Source organism: Camponotus floridanus, unplaced genomic scaffold (genome assembly GCF_003227725.1).
Source record: "Camponotus floridanus strain SB8 unplaced genomic scaffold, Cflo_v7.5 scaffold3, whole genome shotgun sequence".
Lineage (NCBI taxonomy): Eukaryota > Metazoa > Arthropoda > Insecta > Hymenoptera > Formicidae > Camponotus > Camponotus floridanus.
In genome coordinates, this window is record NW_020229436.1 from 971,969 (window position 1) to 990,536 (window position 18,568).

Genomic DNA, 18,568 nt, shown 5'->3' on the forward strand with positions numbered 1-18,568 from the left:
GAGCGTTTCTCACCATTACCTATACGATGGCGATAACAAACGTCCTAATTTCACCTGCGGTTAATTTACTTCCAGTTCCAACGCCAACGGATCACTCCTAATTCGTCGGGACGCATTCGCGTCCAACATTACGACGCGTTTCCCCGTCAAATTAGGTGGAAACAAACAAGCAGTCCTCGATGGCCCGTGGCTAACGAGGCCATAATCACAGAAACACCTCGACCCCCCGAGTCACCCCGAGAACTGCCCTGAACCACTCGTATATCTTTCTCGCTTCGCGAGGGGGACGCAACGGAGGGCCCGACTGCCCCGAGGAAGGACCCAAGTTCGTACAAATGGATTACGGAAGCGCGCTGGATATCATACCACCGATCCACCGGCCTGAGTTAAGCCTAAAATGTTTGCCGAGCTAACGACTCCGTACGCCAGGTGGGAAAGATCGCCGCTATTGTAATTATACGCGCGGCTGTCGCGCGTTTCATGTCTCGGTCGTGACACCGTCCGGCAGGATATTTTTACCCCTGCGTGAAAAAAAATAATAAAGAGAAAGCGAAACAATGTAATGCACTGTTTGAACTGCCAGTACAAGAGTGTCGAAACGTGCCTTTTTTCCAGTTGGAAATAATGAAGTAAAATCATAATTTGCATATTCTATAAAAAGAGTGTCCGAAAAGTGCTTGAAATATTGTTATTCTATAATTAATATGTCGCAAGATGTCATTGAATATTCATGATCTTTTGTTAATTCGTTCTCTTATACATCAATTTTCTACAATTATTTTAAATATAATCTTGCCTTATTTTAAATAATTTTTTATAATTTTAAATAATTTTTTATAATTTTAAATAATTTTAAATATAATGTATAAAATTAACGCGCTAGTAATAAAGTAATAATAATAATAAAGTATTAATAATAAATCCTATCAATTATGTTGCGAGCCATATTAAATATATCAAAACATTTTCCATCATACTACTTTGATAATGCGAGATATAAAATTCATTTTTAATCCGCAAATTCCTTTCTACCTCTCGTCGCGTTACGTTATATCTCGTATTTATTCATTAATATATTTAGTCCACTCGGAGGTCTTCTAAGGATATTACCCTGCGTATTTATTATGTGCAGTTCGTATAACTGCGCGAAAATGGGGTCTAAAATGAAGAGATGTCTATCTACCCCTACCCCCTATCTCCACCTTCTTTCGATTTCTCTGTCTCTCTCTCTCTTCCTCCGTTATGTTCATCCTTTCTTTCTCTCGACACGTTGTTCTCTGTGCATGTTCTCCGCGGTGTAACGTGCACACGATCGTCCCAGGGTCGCGTGTGAGTGTATAATGTAGGTTGCTGGCACCTTGATGAAGGGTTCGCGTGACGAGTACCCTCTATCCGCCGGTATCCTGTCTCTCTCCTGACCTGCTCGTCCGCACCTCCTATTCCGTGCGAGGCTCGCAGTCCACGGTTACCCACTTAAACGCTGAAAAAAACGCACCGGCCGCAACGACAACGACGGCGACGGCGATAGCGCTCTTCTCGCAGAACGAGCTCGGCCATTTTGCTTTTCACCGCGTCTCTACAAATCGCACAGTTCTCTGGATTCGCCGGTAAATTGTGACACGAATCCTAACAGAGTGTTGGATAATTTAAAAGCAGAATCTCTTTGCCGAAAACCGAAACGTATAAAATTTAATGCTTGAAGACTGAACAAAAAGATTGTCGTTTTTATATTTTAATGATGTGTCAACTATCATCAAAGATTCATTAAAGATTAATCTCTCGTGTTGCTACCTTTTTTTTTCGTCTTTGAGTTTGTAAATCTCTAAAACATCCATCACAAATGGATTTGTATTATTTTGTATTGTTTTCTTTGGTCAAAAGATTTCCATTCTTCTTAACGAGCTCCCACAATGTTTACTAATATGTAAAGTTTATACGGTTTTAAAAGTTTTTCTCGGAATAATGGTTTTCTGTACAATATTAAAGGGACGACAAAGGAAGAAAGGAAGACGAGAGAAAAGATTTTGAAAATTGGGCGAGTGCCAACGTGGGAAAAGAAACTTCAGAACGTTTCAGGAGAAACCTAACCAGAGGAGTCTATGATCTTGGCACCCCGTAGGGCCAGACAATTCCACCTGATTGGTCCGAATTCGTATTGTCACTCTCTAGACTGATGTTTAGAGCACGCTCAGCTGGGATTTCCTGCCAAGTTGTTGCCAGTTGCTAACGACGCTATTCGTGCATCGCCGAGTTTCCTTGATATATCGATCGTCGTTGCCCGGACAGCGATACACGCTGAGATTATTTCGAAATTTTTAAATGCACTTAGCAGTTTATTGTGGCGTGTCAAGGACTCTTGGAAACACCTCTCTCATTGGAAGTACATATATGTTAATTAATTCATCAAAATTTGACCTTTTCAATCTCTCGCTCTCGGTTCTTATTAAAAATCTTGTTTAGACGTATTGTCAGATATTTTCACCTTATCAATAGTAATATAAATGTATATCTTTAATTCTGCGCAACATTGCGAATGGTTTGCAACTTTCATATCGCTTTCCACTTCATTCCCCGCGACGACGTTTCAAGGTTGCACGGATTGCGGCACGGATTATTCTCAGGCGATCATCGCTCTTCTCTTCTACCCGAGGCTCTCTCGCGGCGTTTTGTAATTACGCGCCGTCCGTCTTATCCGAAATCGTTCCGTACGCACGCTTATCCAATTATCATCTGCTTTCCGCGTGCTGGCGTAAACACATATGTACGTTTCGTTATAATGTAGAAGGACTGATCGCGTTCTTGAGCTTGCCTGCTGGAAGGTGGCCTCCGACATCTTACGTTCGTAGATAATTACTCGAGAAAGCCACTAAGTATTTCGTAATTAGAGGCCTACTGGCTTATCGGAAATCACATTCTCGATTATCATCTCTGTCTCTCAAAAACGCTTTTTTTATTCCTTCAATTTCATTCCGACATAAATTGTGGTCCGCTTCTTGGGAGGCATGTCCCATACAGCACAGACCATTGTTGCTACATTGCCGCAATATTGCTGCAATGATCTGTGCTGCATGGGGTCATTCCAGTCTATTCTATTCTAAGTTGTCATTGGAGAAGCATTCGTTACTTCTCAACGACAGGATTCGTGAAAGATTGAAATTTCCTACACGGATAACGAAATATATAAAATATAAAGTAATGATACTCCGCGAATGTTTCTGGACGCAGAACTATCATCGAGATCGCAATCGCAGAGCAAATGACGAAGTCGAACCGAGTTAGCGCACGATTTATCCAACACATAGCTTTCTCCTCGTTCAACGAACAAGATAGCAACGTAATAGCACCACGTGTCATATGTCACACATTGTTGCATAGGAGGAGGAATCGTGGGCGTTAATGGCCGAGCCGCGGAGCTTATCCGGAGTACATCTAATATCCAAGCGAGCTGGACAAACACATATGGCATACCCGACATTGATCAACACGGTAACACTTCAAGGTTGCGCTTTATAGTAACAGCTACATTTCCACCGACAAACAGCCCGAGGCCTGGCGACCCGAGGAGGAGCAAGAAAATACACATCCTGAAAGAACTCGTATAATACGAGCGATCTGAGAGTCGCTTAAAGCTCGAGAGCCTCGGGCTTTCAATTCTGTAATTCTTGTTGCTTGATTAACAATTTAAATGAATACAAACTTGGGGAAAAAACGAATAGCGGACTTTGTCGACAAAATTTCTTCTAGAATATGTATTTTGAGAAGCACTGATTTAAAATGTAATGTAACAAGGATACGTAGACATCCGATTACAAACGCTCATATCGGAAACGCGCTTTATAATTGCACACCGCGCTTATCCGTAATCACATTCACAGTTACAATCGTGCAGCTTATCGGATTATCATCTACTTTCTGCACCATATAAAATATGCTAGCGCCGCGCTTACGTCGCTTTACAAACACGTTCCGCGCGGCAGAATGTGTGTGTGCGCTGGCCGAATAAAATAAAATCAACGGAGCGAGTGATTAATATACCTTTGATTGTAAATAAGGTGCACGGCTTAAGTGAATTACCGACCTACGATGCGACGCTTTGCGAAAAATTAAATTAAAACAGAAGAATTATAATTGGCGCAAAATTTTATCGGTAATCCTAATCAATAAAATTGTATGTAATAATAACTGCCGTGAGATTGGAAAAATAAAATTTGACAAAATATTAGAAAAATCTAATATTAAAAGTTATAATGAAAAAATATCTAAAAAAATTTATTCATTCCAAAGGCAAATATTTTTATTAATTTAATATATTTAAAGCTTTCAAACTTTAATTAATAAACGATTCTTTCTACAAATTAAAAATTATTAAATTAAAAATATATTTTCTAATTGAAAATGTGTATTCTCAATTAATATTTAATCTCAATTTTTCGAGAATTTTTCGAAAAATTTGATCGGTAATCTCAATCAATAGAATTGTATGTAATATTATATTAACTGCCAAGAGATTGGAAAAATAAAATTTGGCAAAATATTAGAAAAATCTAATATTAAAAGTTATAATGAAAAAATATCTAAAAAAACTTATTCTTTACAAAAGCGAATCTTACTTTTAATTTAATATATTTAAAGTTCTCAAAGTTTAATAAACAATTCTCTCTACAAAGTTATTAGATTAAAAACATATTTCGTATTTGAAAATGTATATTCTCAATTAATCTCAATTTTCCGATTATATGTATATCGGTTTCGATGAGAAAAATTTTCTGCTTTTTCTTACTATGCTATCCAACTAATAATATCAAAACACACGGCTGAATCGCAAGCACTTCACGGCCGACGAAAGATACATTCCGACTGTACTCGGTGTACGCGGTATTTTGCAATTAGCCTGGAAGCTTATCTCGATCGCAGCATCTCGGAGAGTTCCCAGAGAGATGAAGTCCCGCCTTTCGCGGATCCCGCGATCGCGATCGCGAACTTCAAGCGATAATGGGGCGCATCGATCATCGAGGTAACGCTTCAAGGTTGTATACACGTACAAGGTTGTATACGCATTTAGGATAGCCGGTGGTTGGTTCTCGAGTAGCCCTATGCGCGCACGAATATATCTCATAATTCCGACGTGGTCACGCATCTCGACTCGCAGCTGCGGGGCCGGGCCAAACTTTATTAGCATACCTATAAAAATGCGCGCGTTTGCGCGTAAATGCGCGCGATAAATTACGTCTAAAAGTCTCTTATATCTCGTAAAACGTCAGTCAATGAAATCCATTAGTTCGAGCATCGCTACCGATAACGTTCGCATCAGGGGGCTTTTCCTGCCATTTGCTTGCGAATTAAAGACACTCGTCTCGGTGTCGCGCTCTCTTTATATACGACCGATTAACGCGCGCATAAACATGAACGCTCGCGCAATCATGTTACAATATCGTAAAGATAATTACCGAGCACCTCGGTTGGCGATGTTGAAAGAGGGAAGCGAAATGTCATGTCTGCCGTTAAAAGAGCAGTCCCTCCAAGACCGATCGCGTTAGTTAATGTTAGGAGAAAATTCCCTCAAATGCATATTTATTTATATTGCTGAGAGAACTGCATGGATAAAATCTATCTATATATCTTTAAAAAAGTAGGAATTCTCATAGAGAATGAATAAATTAAAACATGCACAGTAAAAAATTGTGCGTTCATATGTTAAAATTTTCTTGCGTTTTGATTAGTATTTTCATGTAAAATTAACATACAACTTATATATTATTATTTTTATAACGTTTTCATGTGTTACATTTATATCAACTTTATAACTTAACACTTTGTATATGTCTCTTAGAAATGGAATATTATTTTGAGTATTTTTAACATAATCATTTTAAACGATCAACATGTCTCAAAGTCAGTTTAACATTCTAAGAAAAGTTAAAGTGAATCTTCAAATAATCTTGAATTTTGGCATACAATAATCAAATTTGCTAAAATCAAATGTTTTTATTACAAATAATTTAAGTTAAAATAATTACTATTATATGTTAATGTCCTACAACAATTCTTCGAGTTATTGTAACTATTTTTCCATGTAATTTTTCATTAAATTGTATGTTATTTTTACATTACTTCACAATAGCAAAAATAAATGTAAAGTATTGTATTAATTATTTAACATTTTTAATTTGTCAATAAATAACATACGACGACAAGTTATTTTAAATTAAAATTTAGAGTGGACTTTCTGGGACATGTAAAAAATGTTATAATTAACATTCTATTTTTTACTGTGTGATTGTACGCGTCTTTCCGGATTCCTGTGGAACAGGATTTAATAATATATATACTGCGGATTTAAAAATTTTTATAGAACATCAAATATTTCAATTATAGATCCTATTCGCGAAAAGATCGAAAAGTTTTTTTGATGAAAATTTCCCCGAAAGACTTTTGCATATCGTAAAGGATTCTTGACGCGTCTTCCCCGACAAATATCCCATCGAATTTGCTCTGCGTGACTTAACGCATTCTTCGCAGTGTTCCGCGCAGCGAAACCTTTCCCCGATATCCTCGCGTCTCTGCTGATCGACACGCGTCACTTACCGGCCGGTCTTCGTGATGATCATCTCCGTGCCGAGGTCGTTGAACTTGTCCCAGAGCTCCTTGGTCTCGAGTCGGCACTCGATGTCACGTAGCTCGTCCGAGTTGCAGCTGGTCCTTAGACGCTGCTGCTTCTTCTCGTCCGTGTTGCATCCATCCACGCCGCACTTCCGCGAAGACGTCTTCCCGATGCCGACGACGTCGTCGGCCAGCACCCCGTGGACCGGACCATCGTCGACGCTGCTGCACTCTTCCACGTCGACGTCCACCTCCTCGTCCTCCTCGTTCCCGGACTTGGCGGACTCGCTCTCGCAATTCTCGGTCTCTTCGTCGCCGAGAAGAGCCTCCTCCGTCACAACCGTCGCTGTCGCGACAATGTTCACCGGCGACGCTCGAACACCTGAGAAAACCAATTTCTCATTTACCATATCCGATACATTTCCAAGCTGACGCGTTTCGAAGCGGATAGCAAAAAATATGCAACCGTGTCACGATAAATTTATTATTAACATTAATTTCAGAAAATTACTTAATCCATATCGAAATATAATTATCATAAGTAGTTTCACGTTCCACCGTAATTATTAATAATGATCCCCCTGTCTTCTCGGCTGAGACTTTTGCATCGCGGGCGATTTCAGCAAGATTATAGCGGCCCGTCGATCGGGCCGCTTATTGAGCCGAGATTTATCGCGAAACAACCGACCGACCGGCCACGGTAAAAGACGCGGAAACGAAATCCCCGGCGCAAGCGCGATTATCGCGGACCGCGTCGATTTAAATGAGCGAGATGAGCCCGAACGATACCGGGGGCCGCCGCCTGTTAATTAATCGACCGGGCTCCGCATCTGCCACAAGGTGGTGGCCCGGCGCCTAATTAAACCGTCAGATTTTCAAGAAAGCCGATCCGCGCTGCCGTGCCGGTGTGTACACAATGTTAATTGCGCCGGGTTCGCGATATCGATCTGTTAATTTGTACTATTCCGCGCGAACAATGCGTCTTCCGGTGCGAGTTTATCTCAAATTGGATCCGTGGAGCGAGCTCGCGCACGTGCGTAGGGTATATAACGCGCGGGAAAATTTATCGACGCGTTGTCATCGACGGAGAAACGTCAAAACGCCGCGTGTTTTTCTCCTCTCGGACAACCCGACCGTCTGCACGAAAAACATTCTGTGCTATCCGGGATTATTCCTTTCTCATTTCCATTTAACGCTACGTCTACCATAACAGACACGGCTATCTGATAGGGGAATTTATTCGCTCGATGTAAAAATTACGCATCGGCAAAAGGTTGAGAGAGTCGGACAGTTGTATTTAGTTTACGCTAAACGTGCGTCAAGAGTCCGCTGGCCCGAGTATTGTTCACCTAGCGTTAAGAAGGCATTCGGTGTAACATGAATGCAAAATAAATGAGACGCCATAAATATTTCCAAAAAATAAACAGCAATTATTTCCCTTATATTCGCACATGTATCCATTATTTCTATCATTCATACACACGTCTAGATCTTCCGGCAAAGCAGGCGAGTCCTTTTCATTTTCGTGATAAGCAACGTCGCGCGCTAACGACTTGATAAGTAACCGGGCACGCTTCTTTACGCTTCGCTGAAACGGGATGCGAGTTTCTGCCCGGGTGATCGAACATCTTCTTGACCGGAGGAAGGCGCGAGACGCGACTCGCCGAGCCAGAAAACTGGCGATCATCAGTCGCCACGACTATCCTTCACGTCCGTCGATCGAAGAGACTACATAATTCGATTCGTGTGCTTCCTGTTTTCTTTTTGGCTTCTGATTGCTACATTGACTCGGTTGTTTCTCCCCTCGTCGCGCTCCTCGGACGCTACCAACTCGGGTGCTGAAACCGGTTTCGTTAAATTTTCTATGACGACAACGGCAACGATAAGCATAACGCGATTACTTTCACCGTTTCGTATATGTTGCGTTGCACGCGTTTAGCAATTTGCATTTTGTTTCGGTAAAACCAGAGGCTTTTTACGAAGTTTTACGAGCGACTACCGGATTTCTTAATTGCCGCGAAACGATATTCTTCTTCGCTACTTGAAATTTGCGGCAATCTTATTATCGATAAAAAATTCTATATCGATCTTAAGCAATATTAGACTCTCAGATTCTTAATTTTTAGAAAGACTTGTCAAAGACAAAGCGAATATGTTGCATCTTTAAACTGAAATAAATGTATTACTAAAGAAATTTTTTCAATGCATTAAGATATCGAGGCGTTTAATAAAAACATAACAATTGCTTGCATTTTACGAAGGCAATGAAAAGTATTTGGAAATGAAAAAACAAAGAAAAGCAATTAATAATTAAATAAATCTTATATTTCTCATAAAGCTTCTGTATCAATCTTAATTAAAAAATATGAGTCTTAGATTTATTAATATTTAAGATGACTCGTCAAAATCAAATGAGCGAATATGTTGCATCTTTAAACTGAAATAAATGTAATACGAAATATATTTCAATGTTATACGCAGTAAAAAATAAAATGTTAATTATAACATTTTTCACATGTCCCAGAAAGTCTCAGAAAGTCCATTCTAAATTTTAAGTTAAAATAACTCATTCGTCGTATGTTACTTATTAACAAATTAAAAGTGTTAAATAATTGACACAATATTTTACAATTATTTTTGTTATTGTGTCTTTAAATGTAATGTAAAAATAACATACAAATTAATTAAAATTACACAAAAAAATAGTTACAATGACTCATAAAAATTATCGTAGGACATTAACTTATAATAGTAATTTTAACTTAAATGATTTGTAATTGAAGAACTTGATTTTAGTAAATTTGATTATTTTGTATGTCAAAGTTCAAGATTATTTGAAGATTCACTTTAACTTTTCATAAGAATGATAAACTGACTTTGAGACATGTCGATTGTTTAAAATGATTATGTTCAAAATACTCAAAGTAATATTCCATTTCTAAGAGACATATATAAAGTATTAAGTTATGAAGTTGACATAAATGTAATAATATGAAAACGTTATAAAAATAATAACATACATATAAGTCGTATGTTAATTTTACACTAAAGTACTAATCAAAACGTGGTAACACAAGAAAATCTCAACATATGAACGCACAATTTTTTACTGTATATATTCAAGGTATCGAGGAATTTAATAAAAACATAACAATTGGTCGCATTTTACGAAGGAAATGGAAGGTATTTGGAAATAAAAAAAACAGAAAAAATTAACGATTAAACAAATCGAGTATCGGTTCGCGATCGCGATACGGACAATCGGCGCAAATTTCGACGTGAATTTCATTTCGCGCAAGCAACACGAACCGCTGGTACCGCCGAAAGGTGCGCCGGTAGTCGCGCGCATCGCGTGCTGCTCGCGCGTTGCGTGCGCGCACATCTGCGTGCACGCATCCACGCACACACGCGGCCTGCTAATAATAATACAGCGCGGAGGCCACGTCCCGTCCGTAGTTTCGCGTTGCGGCACGCGTGTCACGTCGCTCTCGCGAGTTACGTGTAAAGAGGCGCGCGGGCGATCCTTTTATTTTGTTTTCTCCCTCTCGCGGAGTTCGCGAAATCGTTGCAATTGCCTTATTGAGCCATCGCGCCACTCGGGAACCGGGCAAAAAAGTTGCGCGCGCGAGAACAGCCGGTGGACGTGAGCTCGATGGACGAAAAGGAGAAAAAAAAACAGACCGGTGTTGTGTTAAAATTAACACCTCGACGCGCGCGTTTCTCGCGTGAGCCGCGGATGCATCATCATCGTCGTCGTCGTCCTCGTCGGTCTTGCGCGACGTCACGCACGTCGCGAAATTACCCGGGCGTGCATCGTGCCCTGGCATCGCTCGTTAATTTGCGAACAATCGACTTCCCGGCTGAAAATCTATCTCTTACATCGACAACGCGTTCTGCTCCGTTCCAAAGTGTGACTCTGGTACGGCTTACGAAGTATTACAGTGGGACACGGACGAGAGCGCAGTTTGTGATAATTGATCGAAACAGAGAATGCGATTTATAAAATATTTTTTTTTTTATATTTTTTAAAAAAATATTTTTTCTCAAAAATATTGTTAAATTGTTTGAATACACGCTCGATGTTCTCTCTTTTGAAGAAAAAAAAAAAGATCTTTTTCTCTCCCTTGCCACTGCCATTTTTCCAGCGTTAACAAGAATAAAGGGCAACCGACTTCGGACGCAATTTCGGAATCATATGAGCCATGGAACGTGTCGGACGAAAAATGGGTCCAAATGGTGACTTAAAGAGCCTAGACCTCGCATACAGGCACACGTGCCTATAAAGGGACACCCAGTGTAGGAAGAATGCTTCACCGGAAGCTTTCCGGGCGACACGTAGAAAGAGGAAGAAAGAGACAGAGGGAGAGTGCGGCCCGGAGTGTGTATCTCGCGCGCGCGAGAAGGTGGTCCCGTGTTCCACGTGATCTTTTAAGGCCAGAAGAAATATGACCGAGAGCTACTGACGTCAGCTTCCTTTTGCCGCGACCGACGGCCGACCACCCAGAATCCTGTCACCACCCGAGCCTCGCTTTCGAAGGACGTCGCTCGAGAGGATCGACACAGGCGCGATTCGAATAACGATCGCGTTACCGGAATCGTCGTTTTATCCCGGCGAAAAAAAAGGAGAGAAAGAAACGTGCACCTACGGTCGCAGGTATGGAGCCGAGCTCCAATTTCAATTCCGCGCAGGAGGGATCCCGGGAAATCGTTTCATTCAGGATCGAATGCCTCCTGCGAATCACAGGTGGATTTCACATCGCAATTTTGATACCTTTCAAATATATAAAGAATTGTAATATTTTTAAATTACACTCATGTGGAGTAATGACCTAATTGTCGTAATTATCTCTAGATTATCGCTATTTGAAGGAAAAACAATTTTCAACGTAACGTTATGTGCGATATTATGATTATGCTGCGGGAAACTAGGATAATTGCAGTTTAATGGAAAGAGCGAGAGAGAAAAGCGATAAATCGCGGTGAGAACGTATCATTTTGCACTCACGTTTTAATGCCGATGTGATCTGGTGGCAAACTTTGATGGCTATTAATTAGGGTACTTCGAAAGAAATAATCGACACGCGTCGACGGAAACGCGGTGCAAAAAATCAACATCAGCCTGTTTCTCAACACGACGCCATTACAATTATTGCTTAGCGGATTAAAGGCAATTGAAGAATAAATCGCGCATTTCATTTAAATCGCGTAACACATCGTTGCTCGATCACACAAACAGAATTCCGTCTCGCGGCTAATTACTTTGCCGCGTAGAGATAGAGCTTAGACCAAGTATGTGACACTCCTCTGTCAAGATTAGATTAGTCTTAAGAGATTTCGCATGACGATTAAATTATGCGCGAGTTATTTCTGGGACTGAGTTATTTTCGCGTTATGTTATTTTCGCACAAAGTTTATTCGATTTCCGTCTAACTGAGAATGTATTTTACACCAATCTGGGACTCTTACGAAAAACAGCTGTTTTTAAAAAATTTGAATTCTTTCTCCTTCCTCTTTCTCTTCATAAAAATAAACAATTCTTTATTTGAACTTATGCATAATAAAAAAACTTGCAAAAAATAAATCGTGAGTTCTCTCGAGACAATTAAAAAAATATAAGCGTGATGGAAAAGATTGTATTATTGACATGATCTACATTCTACGCTTCCAAAATTATATATATATATATATATAATATAGTTTAATTTCTCATATGAAAAGTGACGTTATATCTCGAGCGCTTTGTATAATTGGATAAGTCTGATTCGCGCGAATTTTTACATAATTCCTTAATTCGAAGTACGCTCTTCTCCAAATACGTGGTCGCACGTACTTTGAAAGACGGGAGAGGGTTTAAACCGGTTTTGTGTAACGGATCCGCTAATTTCGCGCATGCAAGAGACGGACGAGCGAATCGGATTTCGCTAGCTGGGAAATTAGACGAGGAAGCGAGAAGATATTGAGTATAAACGCGAACCGGTTTCGCGTCTCGCAGGAAGCGCGTACTCGATCTCGAAAATAACGCAAAAACGCAAAAAGATCCACGAGGATGTCCAAGAAGCGGATAACCGGAAAGGTGAGTAAAGGAAAAAAAAAATAGCGAGGAGTTTAGCATCTCGCGATCACACAATTTAAATCTAGGTTAAACCGATCGGCGTCTTTTTCGCGTGCGAAATAATATATATATTCGCCAGAAACAACGATTATGATCGTTCTCTCGATATCACGGATCCCATAAATCTCTAATCGCGTGCAGCCGGTATCTAATGCATCCCTTTTCTCTCGAGAAGTTACGAAAAAAAAAACTTGTGAATACGCGTAATGACATCATTAAGCGTACTAATGTTATTACTGACTGAAAGGCAGCGGATGAATCTTTATCCGGTGATAAAAATATACCAGGCGATTTATGCGAGTACAAAAGTGCAGGTCACATGGAAAAATGCGGTTCGCGTGTTCTTCATGTTTCTCTCTCTCTTTCTCTCCCTACGATTTGCTTTTTTTATCGCACTTTTTAACGCTTCTTTCTGCGGTTGCGCATCTCCCGATGCGAGTAGCGCAAAAAGTAAGATCTTATCGACCTGCTATTATCGAACGCAGCGAACATAAAAAAGAAGTAAATGTTAAAAATACGAGTAAATTTCAAATTTCGTCAACACGTTACTATAATATATATTTTTGATTGTCTTCTTGGACTGTCTCTTTTCAATTAAAATGTATGTTTTTGAATGCACGTGAAATTAAACATGTAAATCGTGTTTATGTAATTAGCTCGTTGTTTTTGAATGCACGTGAAATTAAACATGTAAATCGTGTTTAAGTAAATATCTAAGTGTTGTAAGTAAAAAAAGCTACATTGTAAATATCTTTACAAGCACTGAAAAAAAGAACGAAGTACCCGCATACTAACTGCGATTTTTATTTGAATATATTAACACATGCGTTATCTCGCAATTTTGTAATTGCGTTATCGCGCGTAGTTTTAAATAATTGCACCGCACACATTGATAATTATATGTATTACTATGACCATGATGAAAATATATACACGCGATAATAATTTTGCAATGCTGATAGCCACGGTGAAAAATACATGTGTGCGACGACAGTCTCGGAATGGCGGATAACACATGCTACGTCTGTCAGCAATTTCCATATTCGTGCGTGCGTCTTCTGATCGGCAACCGATTATATTTTCCACGCACATTGCAATAGGAAATTTATTATAATTAAATGCGCAATTTTCACTAATCACGATCTTTATGGTGTGAATGTTTCTAATACATTTAATTGAAGTCCCGGAATTTCACACACACAGTTCACGATAAAGCAAAACTGCACAGCTACGATGTATGACATGACTCTTTTTTGACGTTTGTCTAGCGATCAGAATTTAAAAAGTAACATGCATAAAAGACTAATTAACTTTTTAATCTTTCTATTTTTATGTATGTGTGTATTTGAGGGAGAAGGAAATACTAGTATTTATCATTTTATTGTAAAACAAATCTCCGATTTAAAAATTTAAAACTATTATATTTCTATACTTATTATTTATTTATTTTTCATTTATAATTATAATGATCTCAATTTTAAGATATCTTTGAACTTTCTCCTCTTTTTTCCTTTCAACTATATAAAAACATAAATATAAGAAAGAAATATTAGTTCATTTTTCAACTCGATTCTCTGACATTTTTCCATTTAGAAATAATAATTCCATTTCACAACTCAATTTTCCAACTCAAATCGTTTGGAGATAAAATCTTCCAATTAAATCATGCCATTTTTTGCTAGAAATAACAAAATGTTGCTTACATAATTTTATAGTTCTGTACATGTACATTTCTTGGTTACGAGTCTCGTATCCAATTTGCATTGAGCTTTTTTCGTCGCGGAAAAACGCCATAAATTTGCAGATTCGCGCGAAGACTCGAGAATTTGATCTCTCTAGATCATCATCTGCTTAGCGAGCGTCTAACGCACGCTCGTTAATTCTGGTGCGAACAGGTAAAATTTACGTGCAATTTGTTGGCAGCGATTCGCCGGACCGCTGCTGCGACGTACAAGAATTCCCTCTATACGAGTACGAGAATCGCTATTTCGGACGCTAATTATCGCATGGCTTGCCAGACGACACATTTTTTTCCGTCGCGCTCGCCTGATGAATCGCATATTCCTAATTAACGGAACAGCGCGCGATCACTTTTGTCCCCGATGTCCGGTGTACCGAGATAAAATTGGACTCTAAGATAAGATAAGAGTTTTATTGTTTGGCACATGATCTCGCGAAAATTATCCTAAAGTTAATTTATATGAGAAAACGATTTGACAAACAAAGAGGTATATATATACGTAGAGAAGTGAACAAATTTGTGTTTTGCATTTTAAATTATTCTAATATACAATTCTATAAAAAAAAATATTTAAACCTTCTATGATAAAGATTTTTATAAAAATATATATATGATATCCACATATTATATAAAAATATTTCTTTTGTTTCGTTATACCTCGTGCTGCTTATTTAGTTCCAATATTGTTCTATTATTGTTTGATTTTCCGCGAGCATGAGTTTAAACTATTCATTAAAATAGATATTTTTTTTATAAAATAGATATTTAAACACAAAACATGAATATTATTCAATATTATTTTCATGTAATTAAAAAAATCAAAAGAAAGGCTTAAACAAAGCTTCAAGATTTCGAAAATACTAAGATTTACATTTTTATACTCAAATTTTGTATTCGAAATGTTAAAAATTTGAATGTAAAAGTTGATAACATTTGTATAATTTTTAAATTTATTAGCGTAAGTAATAATCATATGTCGATTACACTTTAAAAATGTTAACGCGAATACATCATTGGAGATAAACACAATTAGAAAAAATTTAAATATTTATTTAGTTCATTATATATCAATATATTTATTTAATTATTTAATTCATTATATATCATATTTATTTAATTATTTAATTATTAAATTAATAATATTTCAATATTATTTATTTAATTATTCATTTAATTATCAAGTAAACTTAATATAATTTTTAAGATAATTTTTCAATATTTAGCTGATAGCTAAAATGAAGTTAACAGATGCGAATGACTAGTTGAAGTTAACAGATGCGAATGACTAGTTGATTCGAATGAAAGACTGCAAGCCGTCGGATAGAAAAGCACGTCGTGAAGTGGACAGACCGAGGAAGCATTCTACAGCAACAAACTCTAAATAAGCTCGTTAAGTCGTAAACTAAGTTACCCCTAAGATGATCTCGTAATTTAACCTTTTGTAACCTGAACAGGCTTTTATTGCGGTGCTAACAACCGCAAGATAATTTGATTCACTTAAATTAAATTTTTTCCTTGGGATGACATACAACGAGATATACTTGTCATTTCTCAAAATATTAAAGTATAAATAATAATTAGAATTAAAAAATTAAAATTAAGAGACGTGTAAAGGTATACAATAAAAGCTTTTGACAAATAAATTTTTTTTTAAAGAATCGAGAAGAAAATTTTATGAATGTTTTGATTTGTGTTAATAATTTTCACTGGTTTAGTTATTACAAAACATTCATTGGCTCATATCTCGGATCTCGAGATAAACGTTTCAAACATTAACAATAAATAGTTCTTTAACATTGGGGCTGTCATAATTTACACAAAAAAATAATATATTTACACATCAGGGAAAAATGTATAAAAGTTTGTGATATGTACAAGACGCTGCGTGATATTTTTTATTATTGTGTTAACACAAAACGAATTATTTCGATAGTTGATGTAGTATGAGAAATTAATTTTCTACAGTGTAAAATTATTTATTAGATAGATGCATGAGCGATAACATTCTGATGCGAGTGAAAATCTCCAGTAGCGAGCTCCAGAAACGAGACTTTCTCCTATTTTATCTTTGTTATTCGAGAAATGACCGGTATCTTGGAGATCTCAAATCTCTGATTTTAACGATAATAAATATTTACACTTCCAAGCGAAAAGTGAAAGATATTTTGATTTTCATAAAATTATTATTAAAGTTTTTAAAGTATAATCTATTAAACACAGATGAGAGACAATACTATCTTATTATAAAGAAGAGTTGAAGGTGGTTAAATAAAGAATTGAAGATCAATGAATTTTTTAAAGCACGATTCTTGTTTTTCAGGTCGTACGGAATTAAGACTTATTATCAGATATGATTATATTATTTTAACAACAATGGTGTAAAATGCCTTCTATTGTTTTCAATCATCACTGCTGGCAGCGATACATGAAACAAGTCATGATCGCGTTTATCTTTCAACATTTGACATTTCTATATCTCAATTTTATTTCTTTCTGCATCCATTTTGCATTTGTAATAATTTTCTTCTCACACTTTCCATTGTCGCAATGCTTTTATTTACCTCGCACGTTAAATGTCAAAATATAAATATCACTTGAAATGTTTCAAAGCGTAGAAAAAAAATTAATTGATTTCAATTTTCAATGACTATATTTTCGAAATCTAAAAGCCAAAACATAAATATTTACAAAATATACCGACTATTAACAAAGATCCACTTCAATTTCTGATGAAATGACACTAGAAAATATCTCTTCAACACTGATATAATTAACTTTTTATTGGTCAACTCTTTTATTTTACTATTTGACTAAACTTGTGTCAAAGTCATAAAATTAATGTTATTTAATAGAAACGGATTTTTCATTAAAATAGATGCGTACTTAGGACTTGCATTGCAAACTTTCAAAATCACATGTATCTAAAGACTTTAGAGTGTCAAAATCTGTTATTGTTGCTAGATAATTATTATCGATAAAATATACAAGTTATTCTGAAATAATTATTACATACTTTTGAATTTTAAAAAATTGTTGCTTTTACCCGCCATTTTTCATATTTATCCAGATAACGATTATTAGTGTTACTATCTTTTTATGTGATATAAATGTGAGAAACAATACACTGTCATGTGTATATGTATGTCCAATTTTTCACGTGTATCTACAATGCCGTGTTTGCTTCCTATGAATGATACGTAAACGTTTGACAGGTATAATCGTTCGGAGACACTCGCGTTAAAAATTACGAGAGCGCGATTTTCGAAAAAAAAGAAGACACTTTATATTCGTATAAATGTACTCACGATGGTCCAGCGTCGAATCAGCCACGAATCCCTTGCCAGTCGGGCATTCTAGGTTGGTGTCAGCGGTGGCAGCAGCGTTGCCGATGCCCTGCAGGTGGTATTGCGCGAAGGACGGACCCCCGGGCGCCATGATGGCCGCGATGCTGAAGTCCGTCGCTTTTCCCCTCTCCCCCTTCGTAGGCATCCCTCCTCGCGCACCCGACGACACTCTTATACGTTACGCGTTTAGTCCCTTCTCGCTCTCGAACGATCTCTGCGTCCTCGCCGCGGTTTACCTCACCGTCTCGAAATTGTCCACCCTCTCTCTCCTCTTCAAGAAAAAGTCGAGCAAAAATCACCCTCACTCGCGACGAGGCATACCAAGCCTCCGTTGGCACTCTAGTCCCTTCCGCTTGTCCTCTCCTCACCACCTCGCCCTCTTTCTATCATCAGGCGTTCGTTCGTGTCAACATGATGATTCAACCTGTGAGAGAGGAGGCCGTCACCACCTCCGGGATTTTTCACAGGCAGCCGCGAACGCGTAATTACGTCCGTTACCGCGGTTAGCGCTTCCCACCGATCTGTCACTATCACAGCTGATTGTCAAACGACGCCAACGTCTGTCGATTGCCGCTGATTATTACTGTTATTGGATTAACGAGAACGACGCGGCGCACGACGCGTCTGCGCTCCTCGACTTCCCGGACTTCACTGGACCGTCGTCCTTCCTCCCACGCGCACCGACTGCCCCACTACTCTGCGCCGCGCAGGGCGCAGCGGTAGTAGCGCAGCGTGATGCGGCTTACGACGAGAGGCGACGTTTGCGCGCGC

General features: G+C 38.1%; 1 protein-coding gene across 1 annotated transcript in view; it reads right to left on the bottom strand.

The window, feature by feature from the left end:
- The window catches only part of LOC105257679 (T-box transcription factor TBX20), a 56,060-nt gene extending 37,572 nt beyond the window's left edge, over positions 1 to 18,488 (bottom strand). The window contains exons 1-2 of the mRNA XM_011268468.3: positions 17,759 to 18,488; positions 6,586 to 6,982 (exon numbers count right to left, since the gene is read on the bottom strand). Coding sequence (XP_011266770.2) covers positions 6,586 to 6,982; positions 17,759 to 17,942 — 581 coding nt within the window. The 5' untranslated portion in view covers positions 17,943 to 18,488. The remainder of the gene's footprint in view (positions 1 to 6,585; positions 6,983 to 17,758) is intronic.
- Between the last annotated feature and the right edge of the window lie 80 nt (positions 18,489 to 18,568).